This window comes from Mesoplodon mirus (assembly GCF_964341445.2).
Source record: "Mesoplodon mirus genome assembly, contig: HAP1_SCAFFOLD_1294, whole genome shotgun sequence".
In the NCBI taxonomy this organism is placed as follows: Eukaryota; Metazoa; Chordata; class Mammalia; order Artiodactyla; family Ziphiidae; genus Mesoplodon; species Mesoplodon mirus.
In genome coordinates this window covers 44,263-63,490 of record NW_028294800.1, presented here as the reverse complement: position 1 = coordinate 63,490, position 19,228 = coordinate 44,263, and the positions used below count along the sequence as shown (strand labels likewise).

General features: G+C 46.6%; 1 protein-coding gene across 1 annotated transcript; it reads left to right on the top strand.

Annotated features, from left to right (window-relative positions):
- Positions 1-216: 216 nt before the first annotated feature.
- Positions 217-1,216, top strand: LOC309797956 (Golgi-associated RAB2B interactor protein 3-like; the record flags this gene model as incomplete). Its single annotated transcript, XM_082646323.1, has 2 exons — positions 217-856; positions 1,184-1,216. The coding sequence occupies exons 1-2, from the start codon at positions 269-271 to the stop codon at positions 1,214-1,216; spliced, it is 621 nt and encodes a 206-aa protein (XP_082502449.1). The 5' UTR covers positions 217-268.
- Positions 1,217-19,228: the final 18,012 nt, after the last annotated feature.

Genomic DNA, 19,228 nt, shown 5'->3' with positions numbered 1-19,228 from the left:
TCAGCCTGTTCCCTATGGACGTGGTGGTTGGTTTAGGGGGAGGCTGGTGAGCCTGCCCCAAGGGGGTGGGGGCTTGGAGGCTCAACAAAGGGGTGTGTGATGCGATGGTGACGGGTCACAAAGGGCCTGCGGTATAAACAGGGTCAGGTCAAGAGACTCTGGCAGAGTCCTGCAGGGAGGTGACGAGGTGCTTTCGTTCCCTCTCTCTCTCTCTCTCCCTCCGAGACTCAATTTGTGGCTGGTGGCTCTGTCTTGAACGAAGAGAGCCATGAGCAGGGAGAGTTTACCTCATTACACGGCCAATAGCTACTGTTCAGTGGGGGTGTCGAGGACCTCCATGGGGGTCCTGCAACGACAACTGTACGAGGGAGGAGAGTATGACATTTTCAAGTACGCTCCCATGTTGGAGAGCGACTTTATCCAGGTCAGCAAGGAAGGAGAACTGATTGACCTAGACAACCGCGTCCGAACGGTGACTGTGGGCGTCGCATCCACCAGCCCCCTCTTCCCACTACCTGACGTCATGCTGCTGGCCCGACCAAGGAAAGTCTGTGCCGGGATCACCAAGGGGAGAGGTTGCAAGCCCGTGAAGACCCTAGAGCTCACCAGGCTGCTCCCCTTGAAGTTTGTCAAGATCTCCATCCACAACCGGGAGAAACAGCAGCTGTGCCTGGATCTTGCTACCGGCCGGACTTGCTACCTGCAGCTGTGCCCCTCTTCCGACGCACAAGAAGACCTCTTTTCCTATTGGGAAAAGCTTGTCTATATCCTGAGACCACCGGTAGACAGTTACAGCGGTACCCCGATGCTCCAAACTGGAGATGCAGCGACTACAGACGATGCCAACATCCTAGTGGTAAGCACCTACAGGGACTCAAGAACCCGGGGCAGGGTGCTTTGGGAGAGCAGGGCAAAGCTGGTCCTTCATAGCCTTTGGTGCTCTCTGAGACTCGCCTGGGAAATACCTTCTACCGTTGAAAAGGGTCAGGGACAAACGAGCTATCACTACGGGAGTCACCACACTGGAGAGGTTCCGAGTGCTTCTCCACCTTGTCCCACGAGGCCGAATTTCAGAGAGACCTTAGGGACCATCTCGGCTGCACTGGTCTCATCACCAGGGCTGTAATCCCTCCTACAGCATCCTGTCTGGTCTCTTCCTGAACACTTACCCCAGCCCATGTAGTCTCAGGAGTTGGGGAACATCCTTCACAGTTAGGAAATCCTTCCTTCATTGTGTCTCCCCGGGACTCCGACATGCTGACGCAAATCAGCCCAACCCGTGGAGTCACCAAAATGTAGGTGGTGTGCATCCCTTGACCCAGGAACCCCACTTCTAGGAATCTGTCCTGCAGGGAGAGAAGCACAAGGGTACAAAGTTAAAGTGTATAGCATCATGGAGAATTGTATCAGTGCTCTCCCTGGCCCTGGGACTGTTCAAGTAAAGTGGAGTGGCCGTTTGACAGGGGTGCAGTAGATGGGGTCTTGCATCCAATGGGAGCTTAGACTGGGTGATGTCAAAGGTTATTCTAAGTATAAGGCCTTGAGTTGCTCAGCTCCAGGATGAGAGAGGAGCGGACAGTTCTGAGCTCACTTTCTCTCATCTCTATCTTACCTGTTTCTCCTCCCCTTGGCTCAGACCACAGAGCTCCACAGAGAAAGGGATCAGGATGAGGTTGGGCTTCACAAGCGTCGTGACGTGACTGGAGCCACGTCTTGTGCTTATGTGGGGGGAGAGGGAATCCATCATGCCCCCCGTGGATCAACTGCAGCCCTGAAAGGCGCCGAAGGATCGGCGGCAGGGATGACCGTGGGCCTGGCGGGAGCCACCATCGAGGATCCAGGAGAAAGCGGATCCGGCCAGGCCACCGCAGGTGCTGCCCGCCTATCCCCGCAGGACACGAACCTGGCCTCGGCGGATGTTGCCAGCACATCCTCGACGGGGGCAGGCGGTCCAGAGAGCAGCGTGAGCATGGTGTTGCCAGGTGCGGTCACAACCAGCAAGCCTGCTGCTGGAAGAGCTGAAGGGAAGGTCGCAGCCCCCGTGGTCTCCACCTTGCAGAGCGAAGGCTACACGTCTGAACGGGATAGAAGCCAGAAGGTCTCCCACCCCAGGGATGAAGCCTGGAAGGAAAAAAAGGAAAGAAGGACACGTCTTCATCGAGGAAATGTTCCCATCACCGCAGGACAGGTGGAGGTCACCACAGGACAGGAGGGGACAAGACCCAGAAACCATCCTCCCACTGGTCCTCATGCGGCCATGAAAACCCCAAAGTCGACAAAGGACGGGAGGACAGCTCGCAGACGTTGGAAGAGCCAGCCCGCCACCAGTTCGGGGACTCGAAGTAAGGCATCCAGTGAGATCCTCTCCTTCTTTAGGCGCTTCAGTCATTCCTGATTCAGAAACAAGGCTCACACATGACCATTGAGAGGCAGACAGAGCCCCGGTTGGCTTGGATCCTTCCCTAGAGAGGCAATTCCTACTTTCTTTAATAAAGGAAACCATACAACTCCAAAAGAAATGCTATCTTGTGTTTTCTATGTCCCCTCGCCTGGTAGGGACTTCTCTGATGCGAATTGTGCTTTGGCCTGACACCCCAGCCTCCAGTCAAGCAGGACCCCCACCTCCCACCCACGCCCAGCAGAGCCAGCATTAGTGCCCTGCCTTGCCTCAACCCCTTTCTGCCTTTGGTTTCCCCAAGACTATGGCTGCAAGTCACAGACTACGGGCTGGGAAGCATCACCACCAGCATGTCCCCATGCCCTTCTTTTTCTCCCTGAAGGTCCCTGAACATGGTCATTCAGTCCAGTCCATAGACTAAGTGAAGACAGGACTCCTGTCTCCTCTAGGGATAATCAGGGAAGAAGAGAAGGGGTGCCTCAGCATTTGTAGGCAACCAGAATAGTGAAGTTTATCATCTTGATCAGGACTGACAGCCTGAGGGTCAAATCTTGCCAACTGCCTGGTTTTATGAATAAAGTTTTATTGGGCATAGCTACAGTCATTTATTTAAATATTGTCTAAGGCTGCTTTCACATGAAAATGACAGATTTGAGGAGCTGTCTCAGAAACCACATGGCCTGCAAAGTCGCAGAAAAGTTTGGCCCACCTGATTTTAATCTTAAAATTCTTCTTCCTCCTGGGTATATACTCTGGGTAAACTCTCACAAACGCTTGCCAGGAGACAACTAGGAGAATGTTTGTAGTAAAACTGTATTAGCAAAACCCTGGAAACAGTCCTCATGTTCGCCAAATGGGAGAAATGATCAATCGTATCATATGCCTACAGTGCATATGACACAGCAGTGAAGATGAATAGCAGCTGTACAGGTTAGCATGGGGGAGTCTCCCGTAATGTCGAATAAGAAAAGCAAGTCAGAAAAATACAGACAATACAGTTCCATTTGTAGAAAAGTTCAAAAACAACATCAAGCAATATGAGTAGGGGCACACATTTGCTAAAAGGGGAGGAAAAAAAACAAGGACATGATAAACACAAAATTCACAATAGTGGATTTCTGTAGGGTAAAAAGAAGGGAGGGATGGTCTGGGAGGAAAAGCTTCAACAGAGTGGGAATGTCTCTATTATGCAAAGGGGTATGTCCGTGGGAATGTATTGTCGTTTCCATTTTATTTTAACATCTCTGACATCCGGATGATTTTTATACTGCTGTCAGCCAAGTGGCAGTCACTGCCTTAGAAATATCTCAACCAATTTGTTTCACTTTTGTTTTCCTTTCAATATATGCACAAGAGATGGATGACAAAGTCTGAAAGATATCTTTCAATAACTATAAGATAAAGAAACTAAGGGACATAAATACTCACTATCCAGGAACACAAGAAAGGTTTAGATATATTGTTAAGGAATAACAGAATAATCCAAAATGCTCTGTACTGATGAACTCTGTAAATTATGTATGCATGTGGAAAGCGATTCTAAAAATAAAAAAATCGTAAATGAGATTATGAAACCTCATTTCATAATGAGATTATGCATTTTTAAATGTCCATCATAAAAAAGTCTTTCCAATTAAAAAAAAGTTGTAAATAAATTTCATGAGTCCATGAAAATCATTAAATTGTTAACAACAGTTGGTAACAGTTGGACTAGAGTAACTGTTGATGACAGTTAACAACCGTTGGATTTGAGAAGAATGCCTCTGAGAACCATGTGTGTTTGTATGAGCCGGGGAGTCATCTGCTAGCCTTGCAATTCTCTGCTCATCCCCTTCTGTGACAACAGGGTCTACTAGGATGGAAGTTGGGTTTCCAGTAAAACTTAGGGACTTTCTCTGCAGAGCAAATTAAGTGGTAGAGGTGGAGGAGGTGAGAAATAAGATACGGATTCTGGGAGGAGTGGTAGCTTGGGAGGATGAGAGGAAGCCCTTCTCAGTTGCTCTGGTGGGTGGCTGGAAAATCCCATCCTGTGATTCCCGATACACAAAGACCAATAGATTGTGGGGATCAATGTGTCCTTGGAGTTCACTCTTGAAGCAGTGGGTCTTGGTAAGAGGAGAGAAAGAGCCGTGTTCTCTCAGACCTGAGAGGGATTTGGGGGAAGCCTTCCGGAAATGTGAGGAGTTACGGGGTAGAGGAGGGAGATGAAGGGGAACTCTTTCCAAAGCCTTTGACTCAGAGCCCCAGATTTTCACTAGGCCAGAGGCTGAATCAGCCTAGGTAAAACAGCTTCATCTTAGGATTCTGCACCCTTGGCTTTACCTTTTGTCTTTCTTAGCCTGTATTACGCATTCTCACTCCCTCACCCCAAAGGACTTCTTTAACACGAACCTAGTCAGTCCACTATGCAGGGCGTTCGCTGAGCAGACCCACAGTTGACACAATTTACACCTCCAGTGAAGTAGTAAAGTGGAGGTGGGGACTTGCCCACCGCAACGTGCCCCGCCTGGCACTTGCTCTGGATTTCCTTTTCTATCTTGACAGTTCATCAAGAGGCACATGCACAGATACCTACGTATTTCAAAGCAACAGGCATCTTCCTCTGGAGGGAGACATCAATTTGGGTATCAAGTCAGTACACCCTATCAGATCAAGGCCAATAGTTTGGACAGCAATATTCATCACCGTGGTAGCAATTCTGCAGCTGCCAAGTGCAATTAGGCAATGGATGGTTGATTACAAACCGACCAATGTCCCAAACTTCAAGTCTGGCAACACACATACATACTAGAAGGGTTTTTTTTCCCTACAGCAAAATAAGGTCATTCACAGGATTGTTGTGATCGACTGGAGTCTTTCAGACAGAAGAAAGACGTGCTATGGTGGGAGGCATATTGGAGGCAGTGTCGTGTCTGGCAGAGCAAGCGTGATGTGATGCTGGGGAACACAGCAGGGGCCACGCCATGCAAGGTTTTGAGGTCCATTTAAAGGATTTTGATTTCTGACCTTGGAGTGATGCAAAGCCATGATATGTTCTAAATAGGGGAGTGGCCTGATCAAATGTGCACTTTGTGGAGGGTACTGTGGTTTCTGTGAAAAGAAGTATTTGGCTGGGGGGCTGTTAACATGGGACTTCATGTCACTTCCTATTTTTGGCCACAGGATCTATATAATGAGGAGATTGGAGGGTATGTTTTGAAAGACACCGTTCCATTTGAAATATCCACGTGGGGTGGACATGTCTTCAACGAAGGACTTGTGGCCCCAGCTGCTGGGGGTGCTTCCCACAGAAAGCCTTCAGCTGGCAGTGAGTTTGGAAGTTGCCTGGGTTCCTCACCCGAGGTGCACGGCAAGAACTGATTGATGTGGAGTGTGAAGGTCAGGCCATCGTAGCCCAACACAGACCCTCTCTGAAGGGTCACTCCCGTTCAAGAGCTCAGCTTCGGGCTTCCCTGGTGGCGCAGTGGTTGGGAGTCCGCCTGCCGATGCAGGGGACACGGGTTCGTGCCCCGGTCCGGGAGGACCCCACATGCCGCAGAGCGGCTGGGCCCGTGAGCCATGGCCGCTGAGCCTGCGCGTCCGGAGCCTGTGCTCCGCAACGGGAGAGGCCACAACAGTGAGAGGCCCGCGTACCGCCAAAAAAAAAAAAAAAGCAGGGGGGAAGGAGGGAACGGTGACATACGTGAAGAAGGACAAACACAAGGCCACAGTGGGAGGGATCTTGGCTAATCCATATGACCAGGCAAAGCAATGGTATCGCTCGTGCATAGCCCTGAATGAAAGCAAACAGGAATCAATGGGCTAAACACCATGGATTCAATAAAGCTATTAAGTCACAGCAATTCCTTTTTTTAAATTTAATTTTATTTATTTATTTTTGGCTGCATTGGGTCTTTGCAGCCCTGTGCGGGCTTGTCATTGCAGTGGCTTCTCTTGTTGCAGAGTACGGGCTCTAGGGGTGTGGGCTTCAGTAGTTGTGGCACACAGGCTCAGTAGTTGTGGCACATGGGCTCTAGAGCGCAGGCTCAGTAGTTGTGGAGCGTGCGCTTAGTTGCTCTGTGGCATGTGGGATCTTCCTGGACCAGGGCTCGAACCCGTGTCCCCTGCATTGGCAGGCGGATTCTTAACCACTGCTCAACCAGGGAAGCCCCGGCAATTCCTTTTGAGGCCAATTAATCCTTCCGTGGCTATATCCCCTGTTGCTCCCAAGACTCACTACCCTCCTGCCAAGGAATTTGGGTATCATGGTTCCCAATAAAGGCTTTGTCATCGTTTGTCTCCTGCCAGCCATTTTATCCCTGTGGGAGGGGGACTCCTTGGCATCGGCTGTCTTCCACCAGCCCACTGTTCTTGCTACAACCCTAAGTCAATTGCTTTATGTTGCAAGGGAAACCACTTAATCTCACCGGCTAACACCTAACAAGGGGCCAGATCTCTTGATGGTTAGTGACGCTGTTGGCACCCTTCCCAAGGAAACAGATCATGTTACCATGTGTTCCTTTGCTCATGAACACAGTAGGGAGACTTACCCTGTGACAGGTGCTGTATTAAGAATATCATATGTATGTGTCTTATTTCATTCCTGCAATGGCCCTATGAGATAGGCACTATTGTGTCCATTTAGTGGACGAGGAAACCGAGTCTTAAATGGTTTAGTAGCTGTTCAGTGTCTCAGGACTCCAAAGCCTGCCTCATGACCACCATGTTATACTGTCTCCATGTGCCTCCCCAGTGGAAACCCTCCAGGACTCCAGGAAATGACCGAGTCCCATCCCGCCCACCACCCACTAGCATCAGAGAGGATGGCTGAGAGCATCAGACACACAAAGAGGAGTGGACTTCCTCCCAAATACAAAGTCTATGTTCGGAGAGAAACTGACGAATAGACGTCCACAGTCCCCTGGGCTCTTACCAGCCGAAACTCTCATTAGCACCAAGCCAAGCAGGAGGGAGTGGGGGAAATATGGCAGGTGAATGAGTACTAAGGACCAACAACCTAGATTGGCTACAAGGAGAACTCTCATGCAATACACGAAGGTAAATTCAAGCCATTGCTTTGGGGTTGAACAAGCTGGGTCCTAATTCCCGGCTCCTCCTTTAATCTGTATGACCTCTGGCAGTTTGGGCCCTGCCGAGAAGCCACATTCCCATTTGTACATTGGAGATGTGTATCTCACAGGGCAGCTGGGAAGAATGAAGGGGGAATTCCACATAAGAGCATTTACCACTTGCCTGCCTCAGGATGAATTCTTAAATGCCAGCTGTCGGTATTATTCCCAAAACCAGACCACAGTCATGCCAACACAACACACACACACACACACACACACACGCTGCCTTAGGCCTGCCTGGCAAATTGAGAATCTGTGCTCACAGAAACCTGACTGTTCTTTCCCACTAACCAGTGTGTCCCTGGCTACTTCAACTCTCTGCCCTGCGTTTACCCAGCAGCTAAACGCGGATAACAGTATTGTCTACCTGCTAGGTTTGTGGTCTGGAATATTCAAAAGAGAAAGATTTTAGGGACAGCCTGGTTCCTGATTTTACAGGTAAGATCACCCATCGTCATGCCCTCTTTGCCCAGAGTTTTAGACTCCACCATTTGGCTGTCCCAGTACTGCAAAATATGTTGATTGGGGCATTAATCCAGTGTTTGAAAACGGAGCAGGGCAGAGCCAGAGGTGAGCGCAGAAACAGCCAAAGCTCCCCGCTCACCGCACTTGGAGCCACTGGCCACTAGGGGCCGCTGGTTAGCCACAGAAAGCTGGAAGGATGCCTACCTGGCAGGTTTTCAACACCGAGGTTCTTATTTAAATGGCTTCCTGGACTATCAGAAATCCAGCTCAGGGACCCTTGCAAGGAAGGCTGACTTTATTTTCCATAAGGGGGTTAACCCGTTTCCCCCTGAGGTGGAAAGAAAAGGAAGAGGGGCTGTAGCCTGCTCCCACCTAGTCTGTGGGCCACAAGGCTGGTGGGGGAGGAAACACCTGTGTGGCAGCATTGTGAAGATCCTTCCTTCACCTGCAAGAATTTCCCCAGTGCCCAGTGACTGAAATCCCTTTAAATCTTATAAACGCTGTAAACTTCCAAAGCCCACTGATAAGTGTAGAGTTTCAGGGAAGGGGCCACATGTCAGGCCACTAGTAAATGCTATTACATAGGAAAAGGAGTCCGTGCACAACGAGGGAGAGCGTGCAAACCTAGAGTTACCAGATAGAGGTTGAATTCCAGTTATTGGCTGTGAAGCCTTGGACAAGTTACTTAACATCTCTGAGCTTCAGTTTCCTTTAAAAGCCCTACTTCATGGGCTTTTTGCGTGGGTTTACTTGAATGAGATAACGTACACAAAATTTCTGACCTACTGAAAGACTAAGTAATTAGCTGTTCTTCTTCTTTCTTCAGGTCAAAGTAAGCTGCACTCAAGGTCTGGAGAGCAGGCATGCTGGCAGGGGTTAGGGGTTTAGGAAGAGGAACGGGGGTGACAAGGAAAGTTTAAAAGGCAGGAGGAGACCAACGTAGATGTCTCCAGCTCACTGACATCCAGATGAAGCAAGTCAAGAAGCTTCAAGATGTGTGTTCACATATTCAGAATTCTTTTCCCGTTGTGTGTTTGTAGGGTGTGCCATGCAGTGTGTGTGTGAAGTTAGCGGTGGTATAACTAGAGCTCAACTTTATATCCCAGATGCCAGAAAATGGGTAAAGTCCCCTGGAGGCAGGACACCTGAGGCAAAATGAGACTAGAAAAAATATCAGTTGTCAGAGAGATCAGGAACAATTAGGGAGACTCTAAGACTACCCACTTCCGGATCCCACGCTGGGAGAAATGCAAAGTGAATCAGAGCACATCCACAGGGGAGCGAGTGGCTTGGGTGGGGGACACAAACAGTCCCCAAAGATGAGTTGAAGAAATGTGGAATGTTCCTCTAGAAAAAGAGAATCACAAAGGGAATTGGATCCCTATCTTTGGAGCGCTCAAAGACTGTGGAGAAGTAGAAGCAGCCGGCTGATTTATGGCAGGGGCCCAGGAAGGTAAACGTAGGACCAATGAGCATTGGAGAGTCCATGAGTCCCCTAATATCTTCACTCGTGTGTGTGTGTGTGTGTGTGTGTGTGTTTACTGTACATATTGTGCATCTTTTAGGGGGAAAGGATCGATCTATAGCTTTCATCAGATTCTCATGACCTCAAATAAGTTAAGAATCCCACATATAAATAGTAACAGCTAATATTTATCAAACAATTACTAAATGCCAAGCACTGGGCCAAGCCCTTTATGCGAGTCATTGAATCCCCATAAGAACCCTCAAGAGGCAGTATAGCCAACTATGAATGCAGGCTTCGCAGCCAGCCAGCCTTAGTTTATATCCCAATTCTGTCACTAGCTAGCTATGTGCCCTTTGACAACTCACTTTCTCAGTTTCCTAGTCTGTAAAATGGGGATAATAATAATAACTTCAAACGGTGTGTATGAGGATTAAGTTGGTACCTATCAAGCTTTTAGAACAGCATGTGACAGATACTGTACAACTCTTAGCTATTTTGTGACATGCTGATAAATGTTTTAAAACTGGCCCTTGAAGAAAATAAAGCTCTAATTACAGTAGTATTCAATATTTAACAATTTCTGTGGTGTAAATATTCCCAACGTGGCCAATTTCAAGCTATCAAACTAAAGTCAATCAGCTCACAAGAATTCTAAAAATTTAACAATCAGCTTTCATAAGATGATACAAGCAGGCTCCAGCACACCACTATATTAAAGTTCTCCTCTCTCTCTCTCTCTCTCTCTCTCTCTCTCTCTCTCTCTGCCCCCACCCCATCTCTCTCCTTCTCTCTTGATGATTGTAGATGGCCAACAGATGTCTTCCTAGCTCCTTGAAAGAGTGGAGTTTACGTAGAATTGGGAGAAGCCAAGTTCATATTCTGTTGGAGGTGACAGGTTAGAATAAAGGGAATTTAAGGAAAGCTGACAAGAGAATAGAACCTACTTGGGTCAAGGAATGTTTCTGCAAATGGTAGACATGGATCTTCCTTGGGGTGAGGAGGAAATCAATAGCTACCGTGTATTGAGGGCTCATTACACGCAAGGTCCTATCTCCCCATTCTTCCGTTTAATCTTCACAACAGCCCCTGAGGTAGGTGGTACTAGGTGGTCCTTGTCCCAGGTTCACAGAGGAGGGAAGGGGAGCTCTAAGACATTTAAGAAATCTGCCCAAGGATGTGTGGCAGGAGGGGTAAGAGCTGAGGGTGGAGCCCAGGACTGTGTGACTAGATCTAAAGTCCTCACTTGGCCCACTTTCCTGTGCTGCTGCTCAAGCAACAGAGAAGCATCCAGGGAAGGCCACTGAGAAGGGTGGCAAGGGGCATCTGTGCAACTCCCTGGGTAAATTCTAAGGGGGGAGCCTCAACTTTCACCATCTTTCCAGCAGCCTGATCCAGAAAGCCCCTTTGCAGATGAATTCTTCAAGCTCCTCCATGAACAGAAGGCTCCCCCAGCCACCCAAATCTCCAGGACCTTTCTCCTGCTGCTGCTGCTGCTGCTGCCATGGGGTTGCTCCCCCATGGTCGTTCTCTGGGACTATAATTATCCCCCGCCCTTATCCCACAGACTTAGTTCAAGCACTCAACCTGAGGCCATTTTGGGAAACGGCAGCCATGGAGTCACAGTCACGTGACCTACAAAGACATGGAAAAATGTTAAGCTTCCACCATCCCTGATGCATATTTTCTTTTTACTCCTCTAAAGGGGCCATACAGGATATAATTAGGATGACAGTTTCAGGAAGGAGATTTTTCATTTCCAGTCATGGCCGTGTCATTTGTAAATGATGTGACTTTGGGTGATTTACATCATCTCTTTGGGCCTCAGTTTCCTCATCTGTAAAATGGAGATGAGCATTCCAAAGCACTATCGAGAGTACTGAATAAAGTAATATTGAAAGGGGTCATAAAGGGGACTTAAAGTCCTATTGTGAACCTATCATACACTCAATCAATGTTCACTACTATAGTCTGCCCATAGATCCATCTTCCAAATGCAACTTAGGGGAACTTATTGGGCCCCCTCCTCCCATTCTGAAACTCTGGTCCTAAGACTCCTTAACTTGCTTTTATTCAGCCCCAAGGAGTGGTTCACAAAACTTTGAAAAGTTGCTGATCCCTTTGTAAAGTGGAAGCTATGTATCCTCTTTCCAGTGAAATACACATATGCAAGTTTTACGTATAGTTTCCAGAGAATATCTTGACTCCAGAAGCCCGTCTTCCGCCATGCCCACCAGACTAAAATGCTCTGTCTTCCACTTAAATTTGTCCATCCTTGATTTGGCTCCCAGATCCCTGCCTCTTCCTGCCCCTTTTCTATTGCCCCGATTCCTCTGATCCTTTCTACATGCGAGGGTTTTGCGGCCTCCCCTTCTTGCCCGCCTCTAATCCCTTATTAACTAACATAGCCCTGTCATGCACTGGTAACCCCCATTACCACTAAGAATCAAACTAATTTGGTCCATACTTTCAAGTATACATTGACAAGGCCAGAGACAATTGTCATACTGTACAGAGAAGATCCTGAATTATCTTCCCTTCTAACAACCACAATTCCTTAGACTCCAGTTTACATGCCACCATATCCACTGTTGCCTTTTCTGAAGCCACCTCTCTATCCATAATACTCCTTTCAGCACCATTACGTTAAGTTGAACAAGCTCGATACTGTAGCAACCTGTCTGCCACGAAGGATAAGCCCAATATATATGTCTTCCAAAGGCAACACTTCATTGGGATCTAGGCTGAAATTGAGCAAGTCCCCAGAGATAATACACTCTCCCGAGAAGTAGAGAGCACGTTTAACGAGTAGACATATCATAGCCTCTTTCATGTCATGCAGATCTTATTATACATGTGACCATCGGCAAGCCCCTCTGAGCCTTGCCTTAGTCATCTGTAAAATGGAAGTAAGAATAGAAGTAAGGGTGGTGGAGAGCACTGAATAAGAAAGCCTACAGGGCCTCCCTGGTGGCGCAGTGGTTGAGAGTCCGCCTGCCGATGCAGGGGATGCGGGTTCGTGCCCCGGTCTGGGAGGATCCCGTGTGCCGCGGAGCGGCTGGGCCCGTGAGCCGTGGCCGCTGGGCCTGCGCGTCCGGGGCCTGTGCTCCGCAGCGGGGGAGGCCACAGCAGTGAGAGGCCCGCATACCGCAAAAAAAAAAAAAAAAGAAAAAAAAGAAAGCCTACAGTTAGCGCTCAGCAGTCGTTCACTAATTGAACACCTATTTATTGAGAACTTGCTATGAGTTGGCCATCATGGCGAGAATGAGAATTGCACTTTGAGAAACATACAGTGCCGCCCTCAAGTTGCTCCCAGTGCTTTTGGGAAAACAGATCTTGGCACGTCTGTGTTACAAGAACGCACAGGATGCTCTAGGAACCCAGAGAGAAGGGACACAGAAACATGCTTCGCATACAGCAGACACTCAGCAAGTGTGACTTCTTTTCCTCTCTTAGCTGACAGGTAGACCCTCCAGTAACTAAATCAATGATCTTTTTACAGATGGTGCCCCGGAAGGGAAGTTCTTGGTAATACCTGGCTTCTCAGACACAAGCGGCTGACATTTCCCGTCATCCACCCAAAATGCAAGGGAGACAAATCACCCAAGCTTTGTGAGACAGAGGACAGAGAGCCATTTAGACCAAGTGAGTTGAGCCCAACTGCTCACTGCATTCGTTAGAGCACTCACTGTCCTCATCTTGTGGTCAGGAGAGCAATAAGAAAGAAAGCAGCCAGGAAAATTAATCAGGACCCAGAGAATTTCAATAAAATGTTAGTAGAAGTCAGCACCAACTGTGGGGAGGAGAGGAGGTGCAGCCTCTGGGGCACTGGCTCCTGTTTTCATTGGGTGACTAACGTCTAGCCAGACCCCAAAAACGCCCTGCTGATTCCTAAGCTTGGCTTGTGGGTGGTGCTCATTTTGCCTACAGCAGAATCGCATTTCTCAGCTCTTCTTCAGCCCCGACCCTGCCCAACGTCTGCCCTGTTCTGCTTTGATTAGTAACCCCCTGCCCTCCATTCCACAGGCCCCTACTTATAGTACATTCGTGGCCCTTTCTGGGGCAGACAAGTATCGAGTATTAGAAATCAAAGAACTAGGTCCCAGTGTCTGCTTCTAACCCACCACAGAACCATGATCCAAATCTACCTCCTCACTAGGTCTCAGTTTTCCCATTTGTAAAGGGGGGGCACTGGAATAGACCTTTCCTAATTTTTGCTGTCTTTCCACTGTCCTTGATTCTAAGAAGTGCACACATACCCTGTGGTTTTCAATAAAAGGGTTTTAATAACAGTTGCACCCCTAGCTGATATTAGAGGACCAAAAGGTCTTCCTTTATTCTTTTCTGCTCCTAGCAAAAACTCAAACTTGAAGAAAGAAGTTGGATTCTCTGCCAGCTTGATACGGACCAGCTTTCCCTTTGGATCTTCCTATTCAATCCTCCACTGGATTCAGTGATTTCAACACCCAGCCTTGCCTTCCCTGTATTGCTAGGACAGTTCCTTGCAAGTATGTAGTGCTCAGTTCTTTAAAAGGCTGCCTCACCTATTATATTCCCTGACCGTCTCAGGATTTCCCATCTTATCTATAAGGAAACTGATGCTGAGAAAACGTAATTGAATTGCTAACTTTATGCATCAATTAAGTGATAGTCTAGACCGAGACTCAATCTTCAATCACTGCTTTTTCCACTGTATGACCATATGCCCTGCTTAGACAACTCCGAGGATGTTCCAAAACTAACATCCTGACGGTGTGAGATAGTGAGAGGATGATAATTTAAAAATGACGAATTAATACAGATTTTTTAAATAACTGAGAAGTGGATAAAAGCATAGGAAGGCCAAAGGCCAGATAAATAAGGAAAGAAAAGAAAGAATAATTTTTTGGTGTCACCAAAGAAACTGACACCAACTATAATGGAGGTGGATCAGTTTTTTGGCAACAGGAAAAAATATTGCAAACACAGCTTTGATATTACATTTTTTAGAAAGGGCAATGTAAGGATTTTTTCCTCCTCTTTTAGTTTTATACTTGCTCTTTTATTAATATTCTGTGTCTCATAGTTACGAAAAAAACGTCTACAGTATAGTGAAAATAAATTGCTAACATCAGCACTTTCTCTTCATAGCTGGGTCCCAGGTTGGTAATGATTTTCTCCCATAAAACCATAATGCCATAAAATTTAAGGTTATTAAGTTGCAGGTGAATAGTTCATGAGGCAATTATGAAACATTTAGGATGGAATGTTATGAGCTTCCACATAAAAGAAAACATTTGGGGTCGCCAAATTGACAAACTTTGGTAGCTATGCTTAGATTTCTCTTGAGGGGTGTACATGGGTGTTCTCTGCTGCCTTGGACCTTCAGAGATGGGCTTAAGTCCCTCCAAGAGATGTCTGGAACATACTCCAATAACTCAGTTGGACGTCTCCTGCAGTGGATTGTGACAGCTGGTGTCACAATCCACGGCGGGAGACATAAGTACTGGCTGAGGTCAATAGTAATGGTGCAAGGAACAAAACCTTACGCAGGGCATACTCTGTGCCAGGCCCTTTGAAAATCACTTCACAGGTATTATGTCTCTAATTCTCACGATGACCCTCTGAAATCAATATTATCTCTATCAGCCCCATGATATAGACCAGGCAACTGAGGCTCAACACGTTTAATAATTTACCAGAGATCACATATCTAGCAAGAGGCAGAGCTGGGATTCCAACCCAGGCAGTCTAGAACTTCAGCCCCCACTCTTAAAAGCCATGATGTTGTTAAGACTGCCAGGCAAGACAATGTCTGGGGAATGACAAATTGTGACATCATTCATGTATCATTTACACATAGTGTTTCCTGTCCTTCGAAGCACTTCCACGTGCATTATTCCATCCTCACAAGGTTCTGTAACATTATTGTTGGATATTGTTGGACAGGTATTGTTGTCTCCATTTTTCAGATCAGTAAACCGAGGTCCAGAAAGTTTGAATGACCTGGTCAAGGTCACATAGCAAGTTAGTAGAGACATCACAACTAGGACTTGAAGGCTTAATCATAATGATGCATCCATCATAAAAGAACAGAATTGGAACAGAGTGTCCTTGCTAAATGTCCCATCCAACACAGTGTCTCTGAAAACAGACCACCCAGCCTCTATCTGAGCCTCTCCAGTGATAAGGAGCTCTGTGTATAATGCAAAAATCTCTTCCACTGTTGTAAAATTAGAAACACTTTTTCTTCTCCTCAGCCAGTATTTACCTCCTCACAACTGACTACTATTTTATCTGGAAGGACATGAATCTTCTCCCTTCTTCTCCTAGCAGTCACATGCCCCCTCCCTACCATGGTTTCTTTCCTCACCACTTTTAGCTTATCATCCCGGTCCCAGGATCTTCAGTTATTCTTTACAGAATATGTGTTTTTGACCTACCCTCTTTCTTAGATCTCTTCCTAGATGTGCCCTATTATATTAATACTCTCCTTCCAAACAAAACTGAATCCCATCTCTGGGGACATCTGTTTGGAGTTAGGGTACCCGTCCATCCTTCAAGGAGCTGTAACCATCCCTCCCCTATTGATACAGGTGTATCTAGCTAAGACCCCATTAACTACTGTCGTAATGCATTTACATGAACTTGCTACCCCACCCCAAAACTTTTTCACTTGAACTGTTAATCGAACTAAGTTGCTTTTCTCGTGTCTCCCCACTATACACATTCCTTTCATCTCCTGTAACACGTGGTAACTTCAAAACATCTATGGGCAGGACAGGAATAAAGACACAGACGTAGCGAATGGACTTGAGGACACGGGGAAGGGGAAGCTGGGACGAAGTGAGAGAGTGGCGTCGACATATATACACTACTAAATGTAAAATAGATAGCTAGTGGGAAGCAGCCACGGAGCACAGGGAGATCAGCTTGGTGCTTTGTGACCACCTAGAGGGGTGGGATAGGGAGGCTGAGAGGGAGGGAGATGCAAGAGGGAGGAGATATGGGGATATATGCATATGTACAGTTGATTCACTTTGTTATAAAGCAGAAACTAACACACCATTGTAAAGCAATTATACTCCAATAAAGATGTTTAAAAAAAACAAACATCTTCCAGTGCGCGCAGAAGTAGCATTCTCAGTGCCATCCCATTTGTCTGCATTCGCTCTGCCATGCTGGCAAAGGACAAATCAATGAAGCCAGGTGACCAGCCAGTTCTGGAATTTCCCATGAAGGTTCCCAGCTCTGTACTTTGCCGCCAGCTTCCAACCCCACGTGGAGGCATTGCAATTCCCCACACGCAGACAACAGGAGACAGCACATGGATTCCAAGCAGATGAGCTTGCATCAGAGAGCTCTGGCAATAAAGCTCAGGTTAAACAAAGCCAGCTGCAGCGTGCAGCACAAAGGACTGATTACCCAGCCAGCACCTCTGAAGAAGGATTAGGAAGACTCTATCGTGGGGACAGCAGAATCTTAACTGAAAGCCAAGTTGCTATATTTGCATCCCTAGAGAGAACCTGGGCCTGCAACTTTCCCAAATGGTGAGCTGCTGTCACTTTAAGATTCAAGCGCATCTTAACAGTTCTGAGCACAGGGTATTGCAAGCATACCTTCTTCTCTTATGTTCCCCCAATACCTAACTAGGGATCCAGAGAGTGGAATCTCACATTAGCGTAGACATCACAGCAGCCCCCATCATCTGCTTCTGAGTTTCAATTACTTTAGTATAATATACTTAAGATCCGTCTTTTATTTAGAAAGATAAACAGCAGTTTGGTAATTTCATTGCTATGTCAATTTGCAAAGATAACTCTATTTACACTCAGTGACTGGCCCACTGCCACCATCCCAGCCAGTGGCAAGCTGTCTAAAGGGACAAGAGAGGTGCCAGCTGAGTCTCCTGGGTGGATGATACAGCTGGCAGGAAACCTCCCCTCATCTCCCCAGCTGTCCCCTGAGATGCACTGGGGTTTTCTCAGCATCTAAAACCCAGACTTAGAAACAAAGATTGATTTTTTTCTGATTTTTTTCCAGCTGGTTTGTATGTAGCTAATATTATTTAGATATCTATGATGCATCTGGCACTAAGCTAAGTGTTTTTTACACACTGGCTCATTTGATGCTCATGACCATCCTTTGGAAAAGTTGTTACTATCCTCCACTCAAAGGGTGAGAAGATAGAAACTTAGAAAAATTAAATGACATGAGCAAATTCTCACATTTTGTAGTCCTGATGCAGTCCCGGGTTGTCTGTCCACAGCTGACAGGTTTAACCACTGTTGTACACTGACCTCTACTCCATTTACCTGGACCACCTCTAGCCTACATGGAACAAAGTATAAACTCATTGTAAGTTTGTTAAAGAAATGAATGATTGGATGGCCCTGAACTTACTCCTGAAGTTGGCTGTATGTTTTGGACTGGTTAAGCCCTAATCCAGATCACATGGTGACTCCAACTGCAGCTTTAGACTGACTCTTCAAGTCCGGTTATATTACACAACCATGTGATTCTAGTCTGAGGCTGACTCTTTACGACCCTACGTGCATGTTAGCCTGGGACGCTGCCCAGCTGAAAACCTGTCTTTCGGCCCCCCAAACTCAAGCGTGTTCCAACCACAGGACCTTTGTAAATTCTGTGCCCTCTGCCTGAACCATGCACATTTCCCTCTTCACCTTAAGTATGAGTTTAGTCATCATTTCCTCGGGGATGCCTTCCTGACTGTCTGGTCTGGGTCAGGTTTCTTTACTAAAGACTCTTAAAGAATCACATCCCTTGTCTTTTACAACCTTATCTCCATCTACGATCATTCACCCCTTGATGCCTGTCTCCTCTGCCACACTGTGTGTCCCAGGACAACAGAGAGCGCATCTCTTTCAGGACGACACTGAATCCCCAGCGACCAGAGCAGCACCTGGCTTAGGTCAATAAACATTTGTCAGTGAGGGTCTAGACCATGTCTTCATCATAGCCACAGGCCTTCAACCCTGGCCATGCAGTGGAAATTCACATGGTTCAAAGTTATCAACTAAGCATGTTAGTACAACTGGGTGAAAGTAAGAAATTACAAAAGAATAGTTCAACTTGTAGGTTCTACTCATATTGAATGATCTTTCAAAATGAAAGCAACACATTACATTTAAAAATCTAGAACTTCAACTCATGTATCAGTGAAACACAAGAGATGTTTTCATTGGTTCAGCTTATTTCTCATCCTTTAAATTTCTTTCCCACTCCTCTTACACAATGTCTAAAGGACTCATGGTAAGTAAAGATATGATTACTGCTTGTCTAAAGGAAATTCTATTATATCAAATTCTAAGGGATAGTTCAAATTATCTTGTTCAACAAAATTTTGTTGTAGAAGATATGTATTAAGTATCATTAAGCCATTCACTAGGGCTGGAAATAGATGCACTATACAGAAATTTTCATTGCGACGTTGCGAATCTTTTGAAATAAGATTTAATGAGTAAATAATTTAGGGAGAAGATAAGCTGGGGGAAGTGACTGTGTGATGTGTATACTTGCACCGCTGAATTAATTCCTTAATTCATCAAGTATTTATTGGGTGTCTGTGCTGTGCCTAGCACGAGGCTATGTTATGGAAAAACAATCCTTTTCTCAGCAAAGCACTTTGGTTTGGTTATGGGCACTCTGTAGAAGGCAAGGAAATAAGCACAGAAAAAGGTTTTCGTTGCTTGCTCAAAGGTCACACGTGCATAGCCAATGCCAGAAAGAGAAGCCTGTTTTCCCAGCAAGGCTTCTCCAGGGCACTTAGGGTGGAGGGAGGATAAATCT